This window comes from Caloenas nicobarica, chromosome 5, assembly GCF_036013445.1.
Source record: "Caloenas nicobarica isolate bCalNic1 chromosome 5, bCalNic1.hap1, whole genome shotgun sequence".
Classification (NCBI taxonomy): Eukaryota; Metazoa; Chordata; class Aves; order Columbiformes; family Columbidae; genus Caloenas; species Caloenas nicobarica.
In genome coordinates this window covers 28,290,927-28,308,833 of record NC_088249.1, presented here as the reverse complement: position 1 = coordinate 28,308,833, position 17,907 = coordinate 28,290,927, and the positions used below count along the sequence as shown (strand labels likewise).

General features: G+C 35.6%; 1 protein-coding gene across 4 annotated transcripts in view; it reads left to right on the top strand.

Annotated features, from left to right (window-relative positions):
- Positions 1-17,907, top strand: part of AKAP6 (A-kinase anchoring protein 6) — a 233,361-nt gene that overhangs the window by 79,103 nt on the left and 136,351 nt on the right. For 3 of the 4 annotated variants that reach the window (XM_065635371.1, XM_065635373.1, XM_065635374.1), the window contains 2 exons: positions 5,009-5,105; positions 6,366-6,532. In XM_065635371.1, coding sequence (XP_065491443.1) covers positions 5,009-5,105; positions 6,366-6,532 — 264 coding nt within the window. The remainder of the gene's footprint in view (positions 1-5,008; positions 5,106-6,365; positions 6,533-17,907) is intronic. The other variant, XM_065635372.1, reaches the window with a different exon arrangement.

Here is a 17,907-nt window from a genome sequence, read left to right as displayed (position 1 = left end):
CTTGGGCAGGTTATACAGAAGTATGTTTTTTATGAGTGTAAGGAGTGATAGCCCAGGCCAGTGAGAATGATACCTCAGGTTGGAAAACTGCCTCTATATGTATGATTGAATGTTGCGCCTGGGCGCGTGAATGAGTGGGTCGGAACACTGCCCACAAGATATGCATGGGAACCGGACTGAAAACAGACACAACATGAGTGTGGTGTGTTTGGAATAACATTTTTTTGAAAAAGCATCCTGTCTAACCTCTTGGTCCAGGCCCGTATCTGTAAACCTATAAACTGAGAACTGTTAATAGAAGTCAGGCTGGCTCAGCTCTGCTCTGCTCTGCCTGGCTCTGCTCTGGCTGCTAACAAGAACTTTGTGTGCATCTCTGTCTGTGTCTATATGCATTGTTCCTCATCCAAAACCAGACAAAAAACGGAAGCAAAACAAAACAACAACAAACTAAAAAAAAAGGAAGAAAAAAAAGAAAAAAGGAATAGACTGCTACCTTTCTATAGCCAAAGCTGAATTCTTGGTATTTTGCCATAGCAAGCTATTGGAAGGTAACTGTACCAGGACCAATATAGTTGCAAAAGTAACTGTATATTAAGAATATAAGAATACATTTTCAGGAACTGTTTGAAGTCATGTTCCCTTTACAACAAATGAAATATTGTAATTAAAAAAAAAAATCAAACTTTCAACATTATTGATTTTTCTTGGAGATTACTGGTATATAGCATATATTTAATAAATAAGTGGCACATGTTAGTTGTTCCATTTTCTTAGAACTTTACTGTGTGTTGAAACTGTCTCTCTGTCCAAAACGTAGCATTGCTGATCATATTTGTGGGAGTTTGGTTATCCTTCCAGGATTGTCATAGTCAAAGAATCGCATTTTTTTCCACCAGAAACTCTTCCCATGACTCTAAATTTCACAATTGAATTATATTTGTCACAGTGAATGTTATAATTAAAAGTGCTACATTCTTAGCCAAAATATGCATTCAACTGTACCTAAATATAAAAGTCCATATTTTAGTAATATTGTGCTTTTCTCCAAAAAATCAAATGACTATTAGGAAATTTTAAATTCAGCTTTCTATTTCAAATTCTAAAATTATAGATCACTTAGATAATTTTAATTGTCTGTGCCGTTGCTCTAAAAAATAAATTCCCCAGAAGCGGTGATATGTTCTTCAAATGTATTTAAACACGTCAAAAATGAACCTCAAGAAAACTGGGTCTCAGGGGTACCCCAGCACACCACACATGCTAATGGTATGATTGACTGGGAAAATATTTCTTTTAATGCAGTATCTTAATCTGGCAATAGGTGTAAACTACCGTGTTATTTGAACTAATCTATATTTACATATACCTTGTAGGTTCGTATGATACCTAGTTGTTCATTTGTGTTTCAGAGACATAAAGTACACTGGAAGTAATTAGTTGGACACATCATGACTTTAAAAAAACCCACGTGCTTATAAAAAGTCTGCGTGCCTCTGGAAACAAAAACATTTAATAATTGACTGCCCTTTCTGCAGATATGAATAAGTCAGGACCTGGGTTGTGTTTTACCAAATCACAAGGATTTGCTAAGAACAGAGGGTTGCAAAACAGTGAAAGATTGCATATCAGAGCTCAATGTATACATACTGTAGGATGCTGACTCAATAGAAGTTTCCTAAATTTAACTATCTATGGCCATAAAATAAATCCTCAGGGGAGCTTCAAATATATTTTCAAATAATTCTTCCCATTTCCAGTTGAACAGACAAATTAGCTGAGAGGGAGAGATTATTATATGCTGGAAAAACGGTATCTTATTTTTAGTATGTCCAGAGCCCAACATAGATCAGGAGATGCTTTTTCCCCTGTGGAGGTTCTGGAGTATTTTTGTCCGATGGATCAGCCGGTTTCCTAAAAGTCAGGGGACAGCTTAATTCTGTGAAGGCTGAGCTCCTTTGCTCCGTGCAGTCAACAGAAGACAGCACTCCTGGGGCTTTGTACTTGTACCTTTGGGGTCTTTATTCCTGTTTATTTACACTTCTGTAGCTTTAATAAAACTGCATGTTTCCTGCCTCACTTTTACTTTCTTGATAAATAAGAACTGTTGATATTTATATACAAGGGCATGCTGACTGGGAAAAGTGCAGAGAACTTCAGAAGGAAATTTTGCTTCTTGCAGCTTGTAAACTGCATTATATATACTGTAGTGCTAGGGATGACATTAATGTGTTGTTTAGAAAGCTGCTGTCAGGCCAATGCATGTGCATTTTCCATAATGTATATGTGCTTGTGTGATATTTAGACTGCTTCATAGCTGTAAATGTGTCTGGAAAAATGGCTTTGATTAATTGACTTCCCTCCTCTTCTCCTTTCCTCTCTTCAGATGCAAAGGCTCCATTCATTATCAGGCAAGATCAGAGGAGGAGGGGAGCAGAATACCTGGGTCACACGCAGTTAGAGTTACAATTTTCCAAAAGCCATAAACAAACAGTAGGGAATGGGAAATACCCATGATGGGAGAGGACCTCTGTGTTTGAAGGTCCTCCTTCATTCCAATTATTTGGTCTGATTTTATCTTTAGTTGTGCAAATTTGCATCTCTCCATTGTATATACACGTAATACCTATTACATCTTCAACTCTGTCTGCCTTTTTCATGTGTCAGATTTTCAGCCCTACAGGTGTGAGGAACCATGAGCACTGATGTGCTAATTGAGGGCTATCCTTTCCAGGTTTTCTTGTCCCATTGTTCCTTTTTCTTAGGAAATTACCACCCATAACAAATTATATATACTTACATAAATCTAAAGCCAAAATTAATGCTTCACTACATCCACTGACAATTTCCTTCATTTCTGTTTGCATTTATAATTGTATGAATGGTTCCCTCCTTTTGATGTTTCTGTGCTGATCAGAGTTTATTCCTGCTAAATTTCATGTATGTTCATGGTATTCGTGCCGCACATAATTTATCCATAAAATCAGAATTTTGCGCAAGTAGAATACTGCTAGTCAAAACCCAAAATTTTGGCCCCCTCTATATTCATCATATTTTGCTTCTGCATTTTAACATTAGTACTGGTTAATAGGTGCACCTGAAAATCAAGCCATATTGTAGTATCTGGTACGTTATGTTAAATGAATCTTTCCTAGGACAGCAATTTTTTTTTAAATTTTTTTTTTTTTGCTAGTGAAAAAGAATACCTCATCTTTTCCAGTTTTCCTATCAAACACATCCACATCATCTTGAGACACTGCCACATACAGCTGCATCTATACTCAACTTCAATTATATGAAATTACACAACCTACTCTCAGGTCCTTTAGGTTATCTTTTGCTGTGTGAGGCACACGCATAGTGCATTTCCTATGAAGCGCGTGATTACAAACTATTCAGTACAAGCCTGTTTTAAGTAAACAGCAAATTTAATATTGTCAGTGCTTGTTCAGACATGCTCTTATGAAGGAAAAATAACTTCTAGATTTGGGTTCATAAAACTCTAGATTTAAGAAAGCACCAGACATAAGCTAGGCATCCTTTTTCCTTTTTAATTTCTCTCGGCTGACCCAGTTGTTCAACAGATGGTACAAACGGATACATTCAGGTGCCCATACAAGGAAAACTGGGCTAGACAAAGTGCTGAAGGTATTGAATTCCTGTTCATTGCTCTGTATTTGAATGAAGAATTCCCGAAAACATTCTCTCACTAACTGTCAGGTACACTGCTGCCTGAACAACTGTTAAGAGTCTGTCTGAGCAACATGCCTCTTTCAACCATGACAAATACAGTAAAAGAACATCATTTTATTACAGTTCTGGCAATATTATTTTCTGCTATGCCAACCAGCCTGACTACAGGAGTTAGGAAAGAAAGGAATGGTCACTTCCCTAAGAAATGAGAGCTTTTGAGTATTTTGTGGTGTCTGCTACTTCAGTACTAGCATGGTCACTAGTCTTTGGAGAAGTAGCAGTTTTATAAAAACTAGAAGCTACAAACGTGTATTTGCAAAGTTTCCTTTCATCTCTGGCAGTTAACTCATTCCCAAGAGAAGGCAAAACTCTTTTCTTCCAAGAGGTTAAATATTATTTTCATTCATTTCGTGGGCATTTCAAAGAGAAAAAGAATTGCGTGTGTGTGTGTGTGTTCAGGGCTGCACATGATTTATCATTAAATACAGCAAGTACCCCTTTGTTGTATTTTGTTTCTCTTTCTTACATTCAAGTATGAGTGGGAAGCTCTGGCAAATAATTCACAAATTTAACCAAGTTACCAGTGGTGTATGAAATGGCATAACATATAGTAGATTAAGTTTCCAGTTCCTCTATTACTAGGTTTTAATGCAATTTGTAAAAATAAAAAATAAATTTCAAAAAGAAACCAAATACTTTAATCACTGTTAAAGCAGAGATCCTTTGTAAACTAGTAAAAATATTAGTGCAAAAAAGGCTGAAAAATACTTGCTTTGCAAATTAAGAATGCAGAGATCTAAAGCACTCTGATTTGTTCTTTGAAAATGGATATGAGAGTTAACTCAGAAACACAATATTAATAGATTTGTATGAGTGCACATAAGGCCAATGTATTCAATGCTGTAATTTTTTTATGGTTTCATAAATAGTGCTATCACCAACATTTCAGAGAAATCTGAAAAAAACAGAGCTCATATGTGGTGGCATAAATTTAGTGTATTTTATAGAACACTGTTACACCAGATATAGCCTGTGGGTTGTGACTTTTCATAAAACCTAATGAATTTCTAGATTTGTCAGCTGTTTCAACACAGATGCACTTTGCTGATATAATGGAAACATTTTGAGCACAGATCCAAAATATCAATAGCTTTTAGTATCACAAATTAGTTTGGCTGTTGGGTATATGGGGATATGGTTCTTGATAAAAAGCAGCAAGTAATTTTGGACATGTGTTTTATGATAACTGCCTCTTCAATGTCTGATACGGAGGTTTTTTTACTCTCTTCTTTTCTTTTCTTTTTCTTTTTTTCTTCAGAGTTTTAAGTTGAATGTTGATAGCCACTGTGCTTTAAAAGAAGCAGTGGTAGAAGAAGGACGTCAACTTCTTGAGCTTATTGTATCTCACAAATCAGGTAAATCCTTCTGAAATATTGCAAGTCTTTATGTCTCCAGACTATTAAAGACTGAAGAAGCATTGCTGTAAATTACTGCATATATTCACTTCCTTATGTATTATTAATATTTACATTATCAGATTGACCTTCAAGATTTATAAATGTTTCATATACTGCATACAATGCAGTGATACTTATAAAATGAAATACTGCCTGCAAATAGTCCATTTTATTTTGGTCTTGCTGCTCAGCTGCATTTGAATTGAAATCACATCACTGAAAACTTCACACTGACACATTCTTTGATGTAGGTGCTATGGAAATAACATTAAGATAATGAATTAAGATTTCAAATATATATATATTTACATACTCTGCATGGGTAATTGCATTGGTAAAGCTTTATTTTGCCACTTAAACGAATTCTTACAGTGATTTTAATATATTTATGGGGAATAGACTAAAATTAAAAATACCTTTTTCCTTTGGTTAGGCTTGTCTCTTCCTGCAGAGGCCCTAAATTGAGAGGAGGGGGAGAGAATCATTGATTCCCCTTGCTCTATCCCTATCACCCCCTACATTTTTAGATGTTTGCATGACTTGTATGATAATAGAGATTTAATCAACATATACTGCTACATAATGCCATCTTAATTTTGGCCTACTTAGCATGCTTTTCGTCCACGTTGAAGTTATCCTTTGGTCTACTGTTTTCTGATCATATTGTACATTGTACCTCTATTGTTTCACAGCATCAGGCAGATCTGTGTAATGTGAAAGTTATAGGAAATTAGTGACTTGTATGTATAGCTCCAAAAAGCTGTAGAAGCCATAGCAGAGAAGGCTAGTGCATGCCATCATATACTTAGAAAATGGTAATGTGTAAACTACAGAAAACATTCACGGGAGTTGGAGGTAAGAAAAACTTATTTGGAAGATTATGAAATGTTTTGAGATAAAGACTAGCTATTAGAGGGTGAGATTACCAGTGTTCCCTACTGCATAGAAATCACGGTTTATGTGGGATTTCCCTTTTCTGAAATTGTCAGCTGAAACATAATCAAAATTTAATATGACGGCTGAAAGAAATGTTTTGACCCTGTAGCATTGTTTTGCAGCATGAACAATAGTAGCGCTTGGATTTATTTCTGAGACAATACATTAATATTCTTGTTGCATTTATTATTTTAAATACCCTGCTAATTCTTTGAATAAAGAATAATATTTAAAGATGCAGCTGAGTTTACAGCTTTTACTTTTTTCCTCTTCATTTTGGAGAAGGACTGAAGGACATGCTGCAGATGATTGCAAGTCAATGGAAGGAACTACAGAGGCAAATCAAACGGCAACACAGCTGGATTCTTAGGGCTCTGGATATCATCAAAGCAGAGATACTGGCTACTGATGTGTCTGCAGAGAATGAGGAAGGGACTGGGAGCCCTAAGGTAAGTGGCTTGAAGTTTGCCTTATTTCCTCTTATTTCCGTCTTCTTTTGAACTAGGCACCACTGAAGTTTTCTTTCCACCCTAAGGCTTTTTATTTCTACTGGGTAAACTTTTTTTTTCTTTAATAAACAAAATGAATTGCCTTACTCTGAAACAATAAAAAAATGTTAGAACTTTCAAGTTTTCCAGGAAGACCTGTCTCATTGTGTGTAGAGGGGCATGAGGGGGAACATAAAACATTTAGTAAACAAAACATAAAGCATCTTTAACATGAATAATCAGAATGGTTTTAAATTGTTTTGTTGCAACTATAAATCACTATAATCAGTGCAATCACTCAGCTCTGACATCCATTAGCCGCTTGGTTACAGCAAATTAACAAAGAAGAGAGAAAGTGATTCATTATCTCATTCCTGTTAATGACTATCAGATGCATTGCTTAATTAGGGGATGGCCATTGTAGTGGGAAGAAGGTCATATGCCTTTTCACAAATCTTTTTGCTCTGAATTTAAGTTCTCCATTATAGTGCATGTGTTGAATACAAGTACTTTAAGAATAAGGTGTTGACACCTATAATCATTTTGTGGATATTAATTATTAAAGAGGGCTATAGTACTTATCAGTTGCCAAACTTAATATTTGTAAGAGCATTTTAAACACAAAAAAATACAAACCACGCTTATTCAAATTGGTGCAAGCAATGTGGGGACACTATACACAATAGAAACTTCTGGCATACAGTCCATGACCTTTCATTACCATCAATAGTAAGCAAAGTTGTTTGGGGGAGGATGCATTGGAAAGTGTTGATTTTTCCAATGCATTCTAAGCAAAGAATATCCAGCAGAGCAATCCAATAACTCTGAAGATTTTGGCATGCAGCAGGCTGAAATTTGTAGCAAAATTAAAGATTCCTGTTTCTAGAATTAACAGAGATTGGGCTGAGCAGATTTTCTGAATCTGACACCAGACAATTCTTTGAATTGATATTCAGTGCTTCCTAGGGAGTAGTTTGTAGAGTGACTCTTAGCTAGGATTACATGAAATGTTCCGGTGCTTTCTTATAATAATTCTTCATAGCAAGAATGATCTTAGAGCTGGTGGAGGAAGAGCCAAGGATAACAATGAAACAAAAATATAGGAAAAGACCTATATGCAGGAGACACAATTTGAACTGATATCCCTCATCCCTTGCATGGTGGAAAATGCTCCTGTGCCACATAGCTCTTACTTTAGGAAGCAGGCGGTGGAGCAACACATGGTTTCATAATTAGGTCTGTTAAAGTAAACAGACTGGCTCAAAGTTGATTTTCTGCTGCACTGATAATATGACCCTATATCTCTGAACAGCTTGACTCATCTATGGCCAAATTCTAACTGCTTATTCAAAATCATGACATTAAAAATGTTCTAAAATCCAGCTTGATTTTGCTATGAAAATTAAGGAATAATTAATATTATATTAAAATATTTGCTTGAAAAGGGAGAAATGGAGGCATGTTTTATGTTGCAGTAAATTTTTACTATAGATAGGTGGTAGCTCCTTACTCTCTGCTTTTTGTGACAGAGATAGGAACCTGAAGCAATGCTTTTTTTCTGCCTACAGTTTAATAAAACCAAAAGTAGTCAAAAAATGACCAAACAAAAAAGTATTTTCAGGTTATTTCGTTCATTAAATTACATTCCTATATGATTCTTCTATGTGTGGGCAATAGTGCAGTCAAATACCATCTACTTCTTCGTGCTGAAAGATAAACTAAAATTAAAATATAGCTGGTAATATAACTGTAGATTTCAGTTTGCATTTATTTCAAAAGCCAAAAGGAGTCTGAGAAGTGTAATAGGAAATCTAAAGATTATATCTAGAGGGTATTTTTCTTTTTGCCTTGTTTGAGAAGCTACAGGAACAGTGTTGGTGTTAGAAATCTGTAAAGAAATAGGAAAAGGAGGAATTTCAAAGACCCTAGGAAACTCTTCCCTCAGGACTTTTCAAACATGTTTTCATAGTGCTATGGCATCTTTTATGCAAGCAATGAAGAGTTGAAGGGAGAGAGGGACATTCTGCACTCCAGAAATATATTGTAAACATTTGTATTGAAGAATTCAGATTTTGCTTATGACATTTTTTGTTTTATTTTATACAAATTTCATGGTGGATTATAGTGATTGCTATAGAAAGCTGAAGGGACTTTAAATATTTCTGATGCTTAAGCATTTCTAATGTTTTACATTTGCTGTACAATCTTAGAAAAACAGTGCAATTTCTTTAAGTATTTACTATTATTCTGTACTTTTTATAAATAAACAAATGATTACTGTATTCAACTTAAATTGGAGGATATAAGGTTTTGCCTTCATATCCCATTGAGAAGCACCTTTAAAAATAAATCTCAAAATTTCCATGATACATTCCAACAAGTACTGATCTAAAGTTATGAGTAGTAAACATGACATACAATACATTTGACTTTCTTTCAGAATCTTAAGACACTTAGCTAACAGTAGGGGTTTTCTCCTGATGGAAATAGTAGATAATATTCTAAAATGTCTGGAAAATAAGAGGAGTGTTTGAATAGATGTGTGCATGTTGTGTTTTTTCACCTTCTGGAGAAGTTTGACACCACTCATTCTGTAATTGATCTGTTTATATTTGGGCCACTTCTCCATCAGGAAAGTCCTACTGGAACAGTATTGTTTTCAATAAACAGTAGAGTAGTATTGAAAAATAGCAAGGTACTTTCTTATCTAATGGCTGTGTTACTGCTTGCATATTACTCTTATCTATGTAACTCTTAGTTCGGTGAAATTACTTCATTCAAAAACATCTGGAATAGTATTCTTTGAGTCAGTTGTAAGGTCTGCTTCCCAGCATTTGTTTGGACAATTAGTTCATGAGTATAATTTTTGGATATGGATATTTTTGTTCTGCAAGTAAATGTTTGAATTAAGTTTTGGTTTTTTTGTGTAACAGTTCAGAGCATGACATCAGAACCTAAAGACTGGCAGGTTAGAAAAACAATGGTGAACTCTAGAAATATATATGTAATATGTACTTCTGGACATTTTCCTTTCCAGAAAAATTGCTATATTACTTAAAACATTTCTACTTTTCCATTCTAACCACAGAGAAATATACTTGGAACTGGTTAAGGCATTGGGCCTAATGCTTAGAACATTGAAATCTGACTTAGTTGTCTCAGGTAAAAAGCACTCTTGGGAAGATTGGCTTAACTCTGTAATGGACTTGGCTGTCAGTGGATTAATGACAGAAGCACCAAGGATTTGAAGAATATTAGAAGAAGATGTAAAAATATGTTTAATAAAGTAAATCTAAAATCACAGAAATTGTAGATGGCTCAGGACAACTGAGTCTGAAATTATTAAACAAACCTTTGTATAAAGAGAAAAAGAAAACTGGTGTAGTGAAGCACTCCACACTTCCAGGAATATCTCCCACTCAGTTACACATAATTTTACAGTTTTTACAGCCATTCTGAACGAACAGTCTTCAGTACACAGAAATATCTACCACAGTTTGGGATAGTGGGAAGGCTCCTTGACAGACAGTTTTATGCTAACACTGATCTCAGACCTTGTGGGAGGACTAAACACTGCAGTCCAGAACAATTGCATCCTGCTCAGTGTTTTAATATGAGGATTTATTTGTGCAATGGACAAGAGAGAGCAGAGGTTAGAGAATGGTAGCAGTCCTTTCTGCAGGACTTCAGAATTGTAACTTGCCCTGGCCATCCAATCGTGCTGCTATGACTGCAATATTTAGATTAATATTTTGATACAAAATTTATGTATAAATGAAGTGTTTTGGCATCTCCCTGATCAGTGCAATGAAACATCATATTTGTGGATAGATTCTGTCTCTCGGCGTCTTTTATCAGGTCTGTGTTTCTAATCTGCAGACACCAGTATGATGCATGCACTGTAATATTAAATGCAGCACACCAGTATTTTTTCTGATGTCTTCCAATATTTACAAACAAGGAAAGTCTGTTATTGGGACAGTCTTAAATATTGTCAACAGGTCACAGAGAGCATGATTTCAGAATATAATGTTACTTACATAACTACTTTGAAAACTGTGTTTCTAGTGTCACAGAATCACAGAATAGTTGGGGTTGGAAGGGACCTGTGGAGATCATCTAGATCAACCTACCTGCTAAAGCAGGTTCACCTAGAGCAGATCGCACAGGAATACATCCAACAGATGCAGTTAGAGTATTGCATATATTATTGTAGTGGTCAGTACTTTTAAGTTGTCAAATGGCAAGTGTAACTCGCCTTCATTCTCTTCTCCTTGAGTTAGTTGCTTCTAGTGAAAGGGCAGAAACAGCATACGCTAGAGGCATCATTTTACTTGAGTTGCTGGAGTTTCTTAAGTCACAGTGAACTTCCACAATTTCATGCCTCATGCTGAATTTATTTATTAAACTTAGAATCTCTCCTTCTCTGTCTTCCACATGCACAAACTCAGGATCAGACACGTGCATTCAGTCCTGTGTCTCATGTACTTAATATTGTGGAATAAAATGTCAAGTAAATAGCTATCACTTCATCAGTAACAATTTGAAAGATAATGAAATGGAAATCCGACTTTCATCTCTGACATTGAACAGACATATGGAAAGGGAATTTCATGTGGTGATACCCATGCCATCCTGGTCTACAGTTTTCTCATGGCTTAATCAAGGCTTTTCTTGGAAAAGAATTGTACAAGGAAAGTTGTTATTTGTGCTTTAGCAGAAGTGATTTTTTTCTCTAATTGTTCCATAATGAGCCACATTCCCATCTAGACATGAGAGAGTTTTATGCCATGAATGCAACACCTTATAGATCAGACATTAAACTGAAGTTCCAACCACCTTTATCCAGACTTACTTCCAGTATCAGTAATTACCATCTGCCACCTTAATTCTTTTCAGTTTCAGCTGAATGTATTAGTCTGTTCTGTTCAGAACAACTGGGTAGTCTTGAGCACAGTTAAATAGTTACTACTTTGTACTGTTGAATAAAACACCTTATAATACCTTACAAAGTATTTTTGTGCCAAAAAGAATTACAGCAAGTCAGCGGCTCACCATTCACTACTTCAAAAGATGGTAATAGGGGAAGTGATTTCCTGTAATTGGAACAGAAGGTTGTGCTATATCGCCATTGAGGCATAGTCTTAAATTGTTGAATATTTAAAATGCTGTGTGTACGTAAATAGTACTATTGTGCCTAAAAGCCAAACATTTAAAATCATTCATGTGACATTTCATTTCTGAATCTTTTGGAACTCTGGAAGTCTAGACTAAAGATACTGTGATCTCACTCCTAAGTACAAACAATAACATTAATTCTGCCCTACTAGGAAAAAATGCATCTACTGTTATTATTTTGCTTGACTTAAGGTATTTTAGTATGTGACATTACAGTATTCTTGATCTGTCAGCTTCTATGTTGGGGGTTTGAACCATGGATGAGTTGGTCAAATGGATAAAAAGGGTAGTGGCATTTACAAAATCCTTCTATAAATCAATAGACAACATTTTGGTTTTGCAAGGAATAAGCCTGTCTTTTAGTCTTTTTACTGTAGCAAGTGAAAACAACTGAGTTATTTTTATACTAGTTGTTATCCAAATAGAAGATGTTAAGAATTTCTAAGATATTCAAAACAAGCTATGTTGATGTAACAATGAAAAGAACCTAAGAAAGAAGCAGGAATATTTCTGTCTTTTAGTGCAGTTAGACACTTCAAGTTCCTCAATTCGCTAGTTTTTAATACCTTGCTTTGTAAGTTATGTATTTTTAATTTTACAGATATCACATTGAATGTGGACAGACCTAGCCATCATTGTAACAAAAAGTATCTTCAGGAGGGATTTGAGAGGTGAAACCATATTTTTTCACACCATTTTAGAGTGGATGAAAAAAAGGAAACAGAAGGATATTATAGAATAAGTGTATTAGCAGAAGCTGGCCTTGGTAAAAGGACAGCCTGGATATGGAAAATTGAATGGAACTGACTTAGAGTGAGTCTTAATTGTAGGAACAAAAAATACAGGTAAATGGGATCTACCGATGGGTGTAAAATATACAGGGTTTTTTTATTGACAAGATCTGTATCTTGCCAAGAAAGTACCTCTCTTTATCACAAAAAAAATTCTTCAGTTAAGCAGAAACTTTCAAAAACCCCTGCAAAGCCGAAGTAACCATGTAATCTTCTATGTACATAAAGTTTCCTTCAAATTTCTAAGTGAACGCAATCTTAAATTTATACATTGCACACAAGAATATTCACAGAATACCTCCTCAACTGCTAAGTTTCTTCTGTCTTGTATTTTTCATCTCTCTTAGAGTAAAGGAATTATGTAGTTGAACAAGTTCTTGCTTAGTTAAAGTGCTTTCACTGAACAAGCAATTTTGGGGTGAAAGATTATAAGTTTCCAAGCTTGTAAAATTTTAATTTCAGGGTCATTAGACCAAGGCCTTTTTTGCAAACACAGGCACAAGCAAACTGAACCTTAAAACCTTCCTTTGGTCAGCTCTTTCACAAGGGCTTTGTCCCCACCGCATCCTTCAAGAGGCAGGTGGCAGAAGTACTGTTCCTTTTCTGGAGGAAGAATGTTACATTCCAGCTAGCTGCTCAGAAGGATTTACACAGCTGAGAACTTTTGGGAAGCACTGTAAATCAAGTTGTGTCCTTGGTAGCCTCATCTTATGCCTCTGTGAGCCTCTCGTGGCCGGTGCCGGTGGTGGGCTGCTTCATGGGAAGGAGGCTGGAAATCCACAGCCTGCTTTTCTGTGGCCACCTGGGATGAATCTAACCCATTGTTTTGGGGGCAGTATGTTGTGATAACAACGGCATTTTTAAATGGCTAAGGTGCAGGGTTATGCAGATGTGCTTGTAAATGGATTAGTAACACTTTACCATTGCTTTTGGAAGTCATTTACTGTTGATAGAAGATTTCAAATGTTGTGTATCTGGGAGAGTTGTGTTTTGAAAATGTTTCTTTTGTTTAACTAGCTGTAGATATTTTTCTGAATTATTGAAAGGAAAAACATCAAATTTAGGGCTATTGCATGTACCGTCAGCTTCCACATGGTAGATTTGCTACTATTTACCAGACATGGTTTCTCCTGAGTTGTTAATTGCCCGCCTTTTAATGGGCAGGAGGAACAATTTTGTATTTAATTCAGAGCCTGCTTTCACAGAGAAAGGAATGAAGCTAAGCAGCCAGTTTTTGGACTGCAATAAGAGCAGACAAATGAATATGAGCTCTGTCCTAAACATTTTCTTCCATGTTACATGAGCCCTGTTAAAACTTCTCTTTACCACAAGTTAACTAAATATTTTGCTAGTATTTAATGAAATCATATCCCCAAAGTCTTAGTTAAGCAAACCTGGGTCCTATTTTAGCTCACAGAGGTTGTTTTCTCATATATCCATCAACCTCCTTAAATATTTGCTGTGAATTCTGTATGACAGTATTGTTTTCATGGTATCTAAAATAATTTCAGTAATCTTTAACAAGCCAAATTTCTAAAACAGTAGCAGAGCTCCTCAGTTTTTTCCATTGAATCTGAAAGTAACCTTATATCTGGTTTATTAAACTCACTACCAAGTATAAAATGTAGAGCACCACAATTTAAAATTCATATTTTTCCAGCTAAATTGTATCTACTATTGAGGACAATATTCAATCCTGTTATAAAACATAGGTATGTTTTTAAACCAACATATTCTAATATTTACTGCAAAAATATCAGAAGTCATAACTGAAGACATGAACAAGGACTCCAAGGTATCTGTGGTATTTATAGTATGCTTCTATAATTTTTACACCTTGGTGATTCTAGATACTGTATATTGATTACTTTTTGGCAACCGTAGGCTCTTTAAATGCCATCACTGTTAATAGAAACAGTTATGCTTAAACAGTTAGCAAAGAAATTATGATTTTTGACTTTAAGAATAAGGAAGACTACTTTCTATTAAAACATAGATCAAGTTCAGTTTGAAAGATGTTTTAAATCTAAATCACTCCACTGAGAACACGCGCAGACTTAGAACTTGATGAGAACAGATATTTAAACTGACATATGCCCAAGGGACAAATTTTATCATAATGCTATTTGAATCTTTGAACACTATTATCTGAAACTTTGAAAGTATGTTAGGCTATTGTAACCTCACAGGCATAACTGGACCAACTCTAACAAGCTTTATTTAGGCAAAAATCCCAGCTGGGTTTGGCCTGTGTTTGAAAATATAAAAACATGACTCTATTTGTGCATGTATTCATATGAACACATTTATCTTAAGTAACTTAAACTAAGTATTAACCACTCAAAGGCCTTGATTTTTCTATTTTACCTGTTCATTCTGCTTTCTCTATACATTTGTGTTGATGCATTTTTGTTCTGTTATTTTTAATATGATGGTTTTTCAGCAGTGAATCTTGGTGGAAGGCTTCTCTTATTCATGTCTGCCTATTGTTTCAAGTGCTTCTCAGATTTCCAGAGAAATCAACATTTAATAAGTTTTTAATAGCATGCACACACAAAAACACAGATTAATTTTACCGAAAACTGGACATCTCCCACTCTAAAGCAGAAATTTGTAGGCTAGCCTGGCAGACCTATTATTCCTCTCCTTTCCTGTGTGGGCTCAGAATCAAGGCCTATTCAAAGCAAAGTTTTTACAGCCACAGGAGAAACTGAGCTTTTTTCTTTATTTATTTTTTTGGCATGGAATCCAGAAGTTGATGGAATGCACTAAAAGAAATTCATAAATAAGCAAGTAAAAAGAAGGAATCCTAGCTGACTGAAAATGTCTTGCTGGGACAAGTTTGTGGTTGGCTTTTGTGCTGGTTTTGGCTGTGATAGAGTTAATTTTTTTCATAGCAGTTAGTGTGGGGCTGTATTTTGGATTTATGCTGGAAAGTGTTGATAATACAGGGATCGTTTCATTATTACTGAGCAGTGCTTACACAGAGTCAAGGCCTTTTCTGCTCCTCACACCCTGCCACCAGTGAGTGGGCTGGGAACGCGCAAGAATGTGGGAGGTGACACAGTTGGGACAGCTGACCCCAGCTGACCAAAAAGGGATATTCCACACCATGTGATGTTGTGCTGTGTATAAAGCAGAGAAGGTCTTTTGGAGTCATGGGGTTTGTTAAGTAACCCTTATGCACAGTGGATCCCTGCTGTCCTGGAGATGGCTGAACACCTGGCCTGCTAATGGAAAGTGGTGAATCACCTCTTTGTTTTGCTTTGCTCTGCTTGCATGCGTGGCTTTTGCTTTACTTATTAAACTGTCTTTATCTCAGCCCACGAGTTTTCTCACTGTTACCCTTCTGATTCTCTCCCTATCCCACCAGAAGGGAGTGAGGGAGCGGCTGTGTTGTGTTTAGTTGCTGGCTGGGGTTAAACCATGACAGCTTTATAGATAGCGATCGCTAATGAAGCAAATTATTTGAAATTCAAATGTTTTCAGTGAAGTTTCCTTCCTCATTTCTTATTCCTCTTCCTTTACCCTCCATGCTGTCTGTTGCTCTGCAAAATAGTTCAGGATTTCACCAGGATCACAAGTGAAACAAAAGGGGTATGTGGGGAGACACTTCTCATGGGTTCACTGCCTGGTCAGCCTCAGATGGAAGTGCAGCAGGACCGAAAGCAAGTGCTCTGTAGACATTGTAGCTGATTTGCAGACAAAATTGATTTTGGTCAGCTCAGACAATAAAGTCTGAACGTGAGTTCTACCCATATGTTGTTTACCAGTCATCACAATGATAAATACTTCGGATCATTTGGATAATGTGGCATAAGAGCTAGAGGTTGGGTTTACAAGGTTTTCTTCTACTTTCTCCACTAGCCTGTTTTGCTTTTTCTAGCTCTGGTAGTAGCAATGCAGTATCACCTCATGCTTCTCATCCTGATCACCTCTGGTAGCACAGGCTTCAGTGGAGTCAACCCAGCTTACCTCCTGTACTGAGATGCTTTCTTTTTTTTTGGTGCCAAATTGTTCCCTTATGTTTTGCTTTTTAAAAAATCATGTTTAAAAAGCTAGTTTTTCCCTTTTATATAGCCTCCTAAAAGTCCTGTACTTTAAAAATGGCAGTTTTAATGGATGCTATTGCCAATTGTCATTACTAAAGATTGTTATTTCTGTTAATAACATTCTATCTTTGTCATTTTATTAAAATTATATTACTGTGCTGAAAACAAAAATTACTACTTTATTCAATTGAAGAGTGACTGGAATGGCACTCCTCTGATCTTTAAAAAGAAATTTTACTTTCATTGTATTTGTGCATTAAATTAAGTGTTCATATCTACAGAATAAACTAACATAAATATTACTGTGTTTAATTATCAGTTCAGTATTTGGGTTTTTGCTGTTATGGTTGATATCTAGGAGTGATTAAATGGGTAATAGAGAACAAAAAGATCATTGATGGGAACAAAGATACTATTAGATGAACGTAAATTTTATCTTCTGCATGTTTTTATTCTTTTTAAAGTATTTTAATTGCTTTTATATGCAGTGTGACTGGGTGGCATTTCCTTTTTTTCTTTTTCTTTCAATTCAGTTCCTATTTTAGTCTTTCAGAACAACATCTAGCAATGATTTAATCTGTAGAATCTTTCAGTTCTAGTCTCAACTGTATACTTGAAGCAGCTATTCTTCACTGGGGTGGTCACAAAAGAGAAATCAAGTAAAACAATGTTTGAAGGAAAAATCTACTTGGACATCCTGCAATTTAAATCTGGCTTCTTCTTAAATGCCTTGTGACATAGTACACTTGACTACAGTTAAACTTTAGATTCAGAGTGATGTTACAGATTTTGCTAGTTTTTTAAGCTATTTTATTAGAAGGCAACAAAATACAATGCTGAGCATTTTATGGCCTGACTTCTTTATGTGTTTCTACATTATGAAAAAAACCAAACAATCTTTTCAGTAGGGCACTTGGTGAAGCATAGACGTACATATTAAAAGACTGCAAGATGCTTATGGTAAAATCATATGCAAGTTTATATGTCAGATATAGTAACTTGTGGATAATATTTATTTTGTTTTAGTAATTTTCCAGGGTTTTTAATTAGGCCTTTCTCATAATATCTCAGACGCTCCTAATTTATTGATAATGATACTTACCCATGGTAGTGTAACTAATGTGGGAGATACAATGGGGACTGGATCACATTTAGAAATATGGACTTGTTCCTTAAACACCTGGAAGTAACTGTAGAAAAATATGTGTGGTAGTACTGTACTTAGCCACATCCCGTGGGCAGCTGTAAACATTAATGACAGTTAACCTAAGATGGCTTTAAATGGAAAATGGGATTTCTGACCAGGAGACAGGTG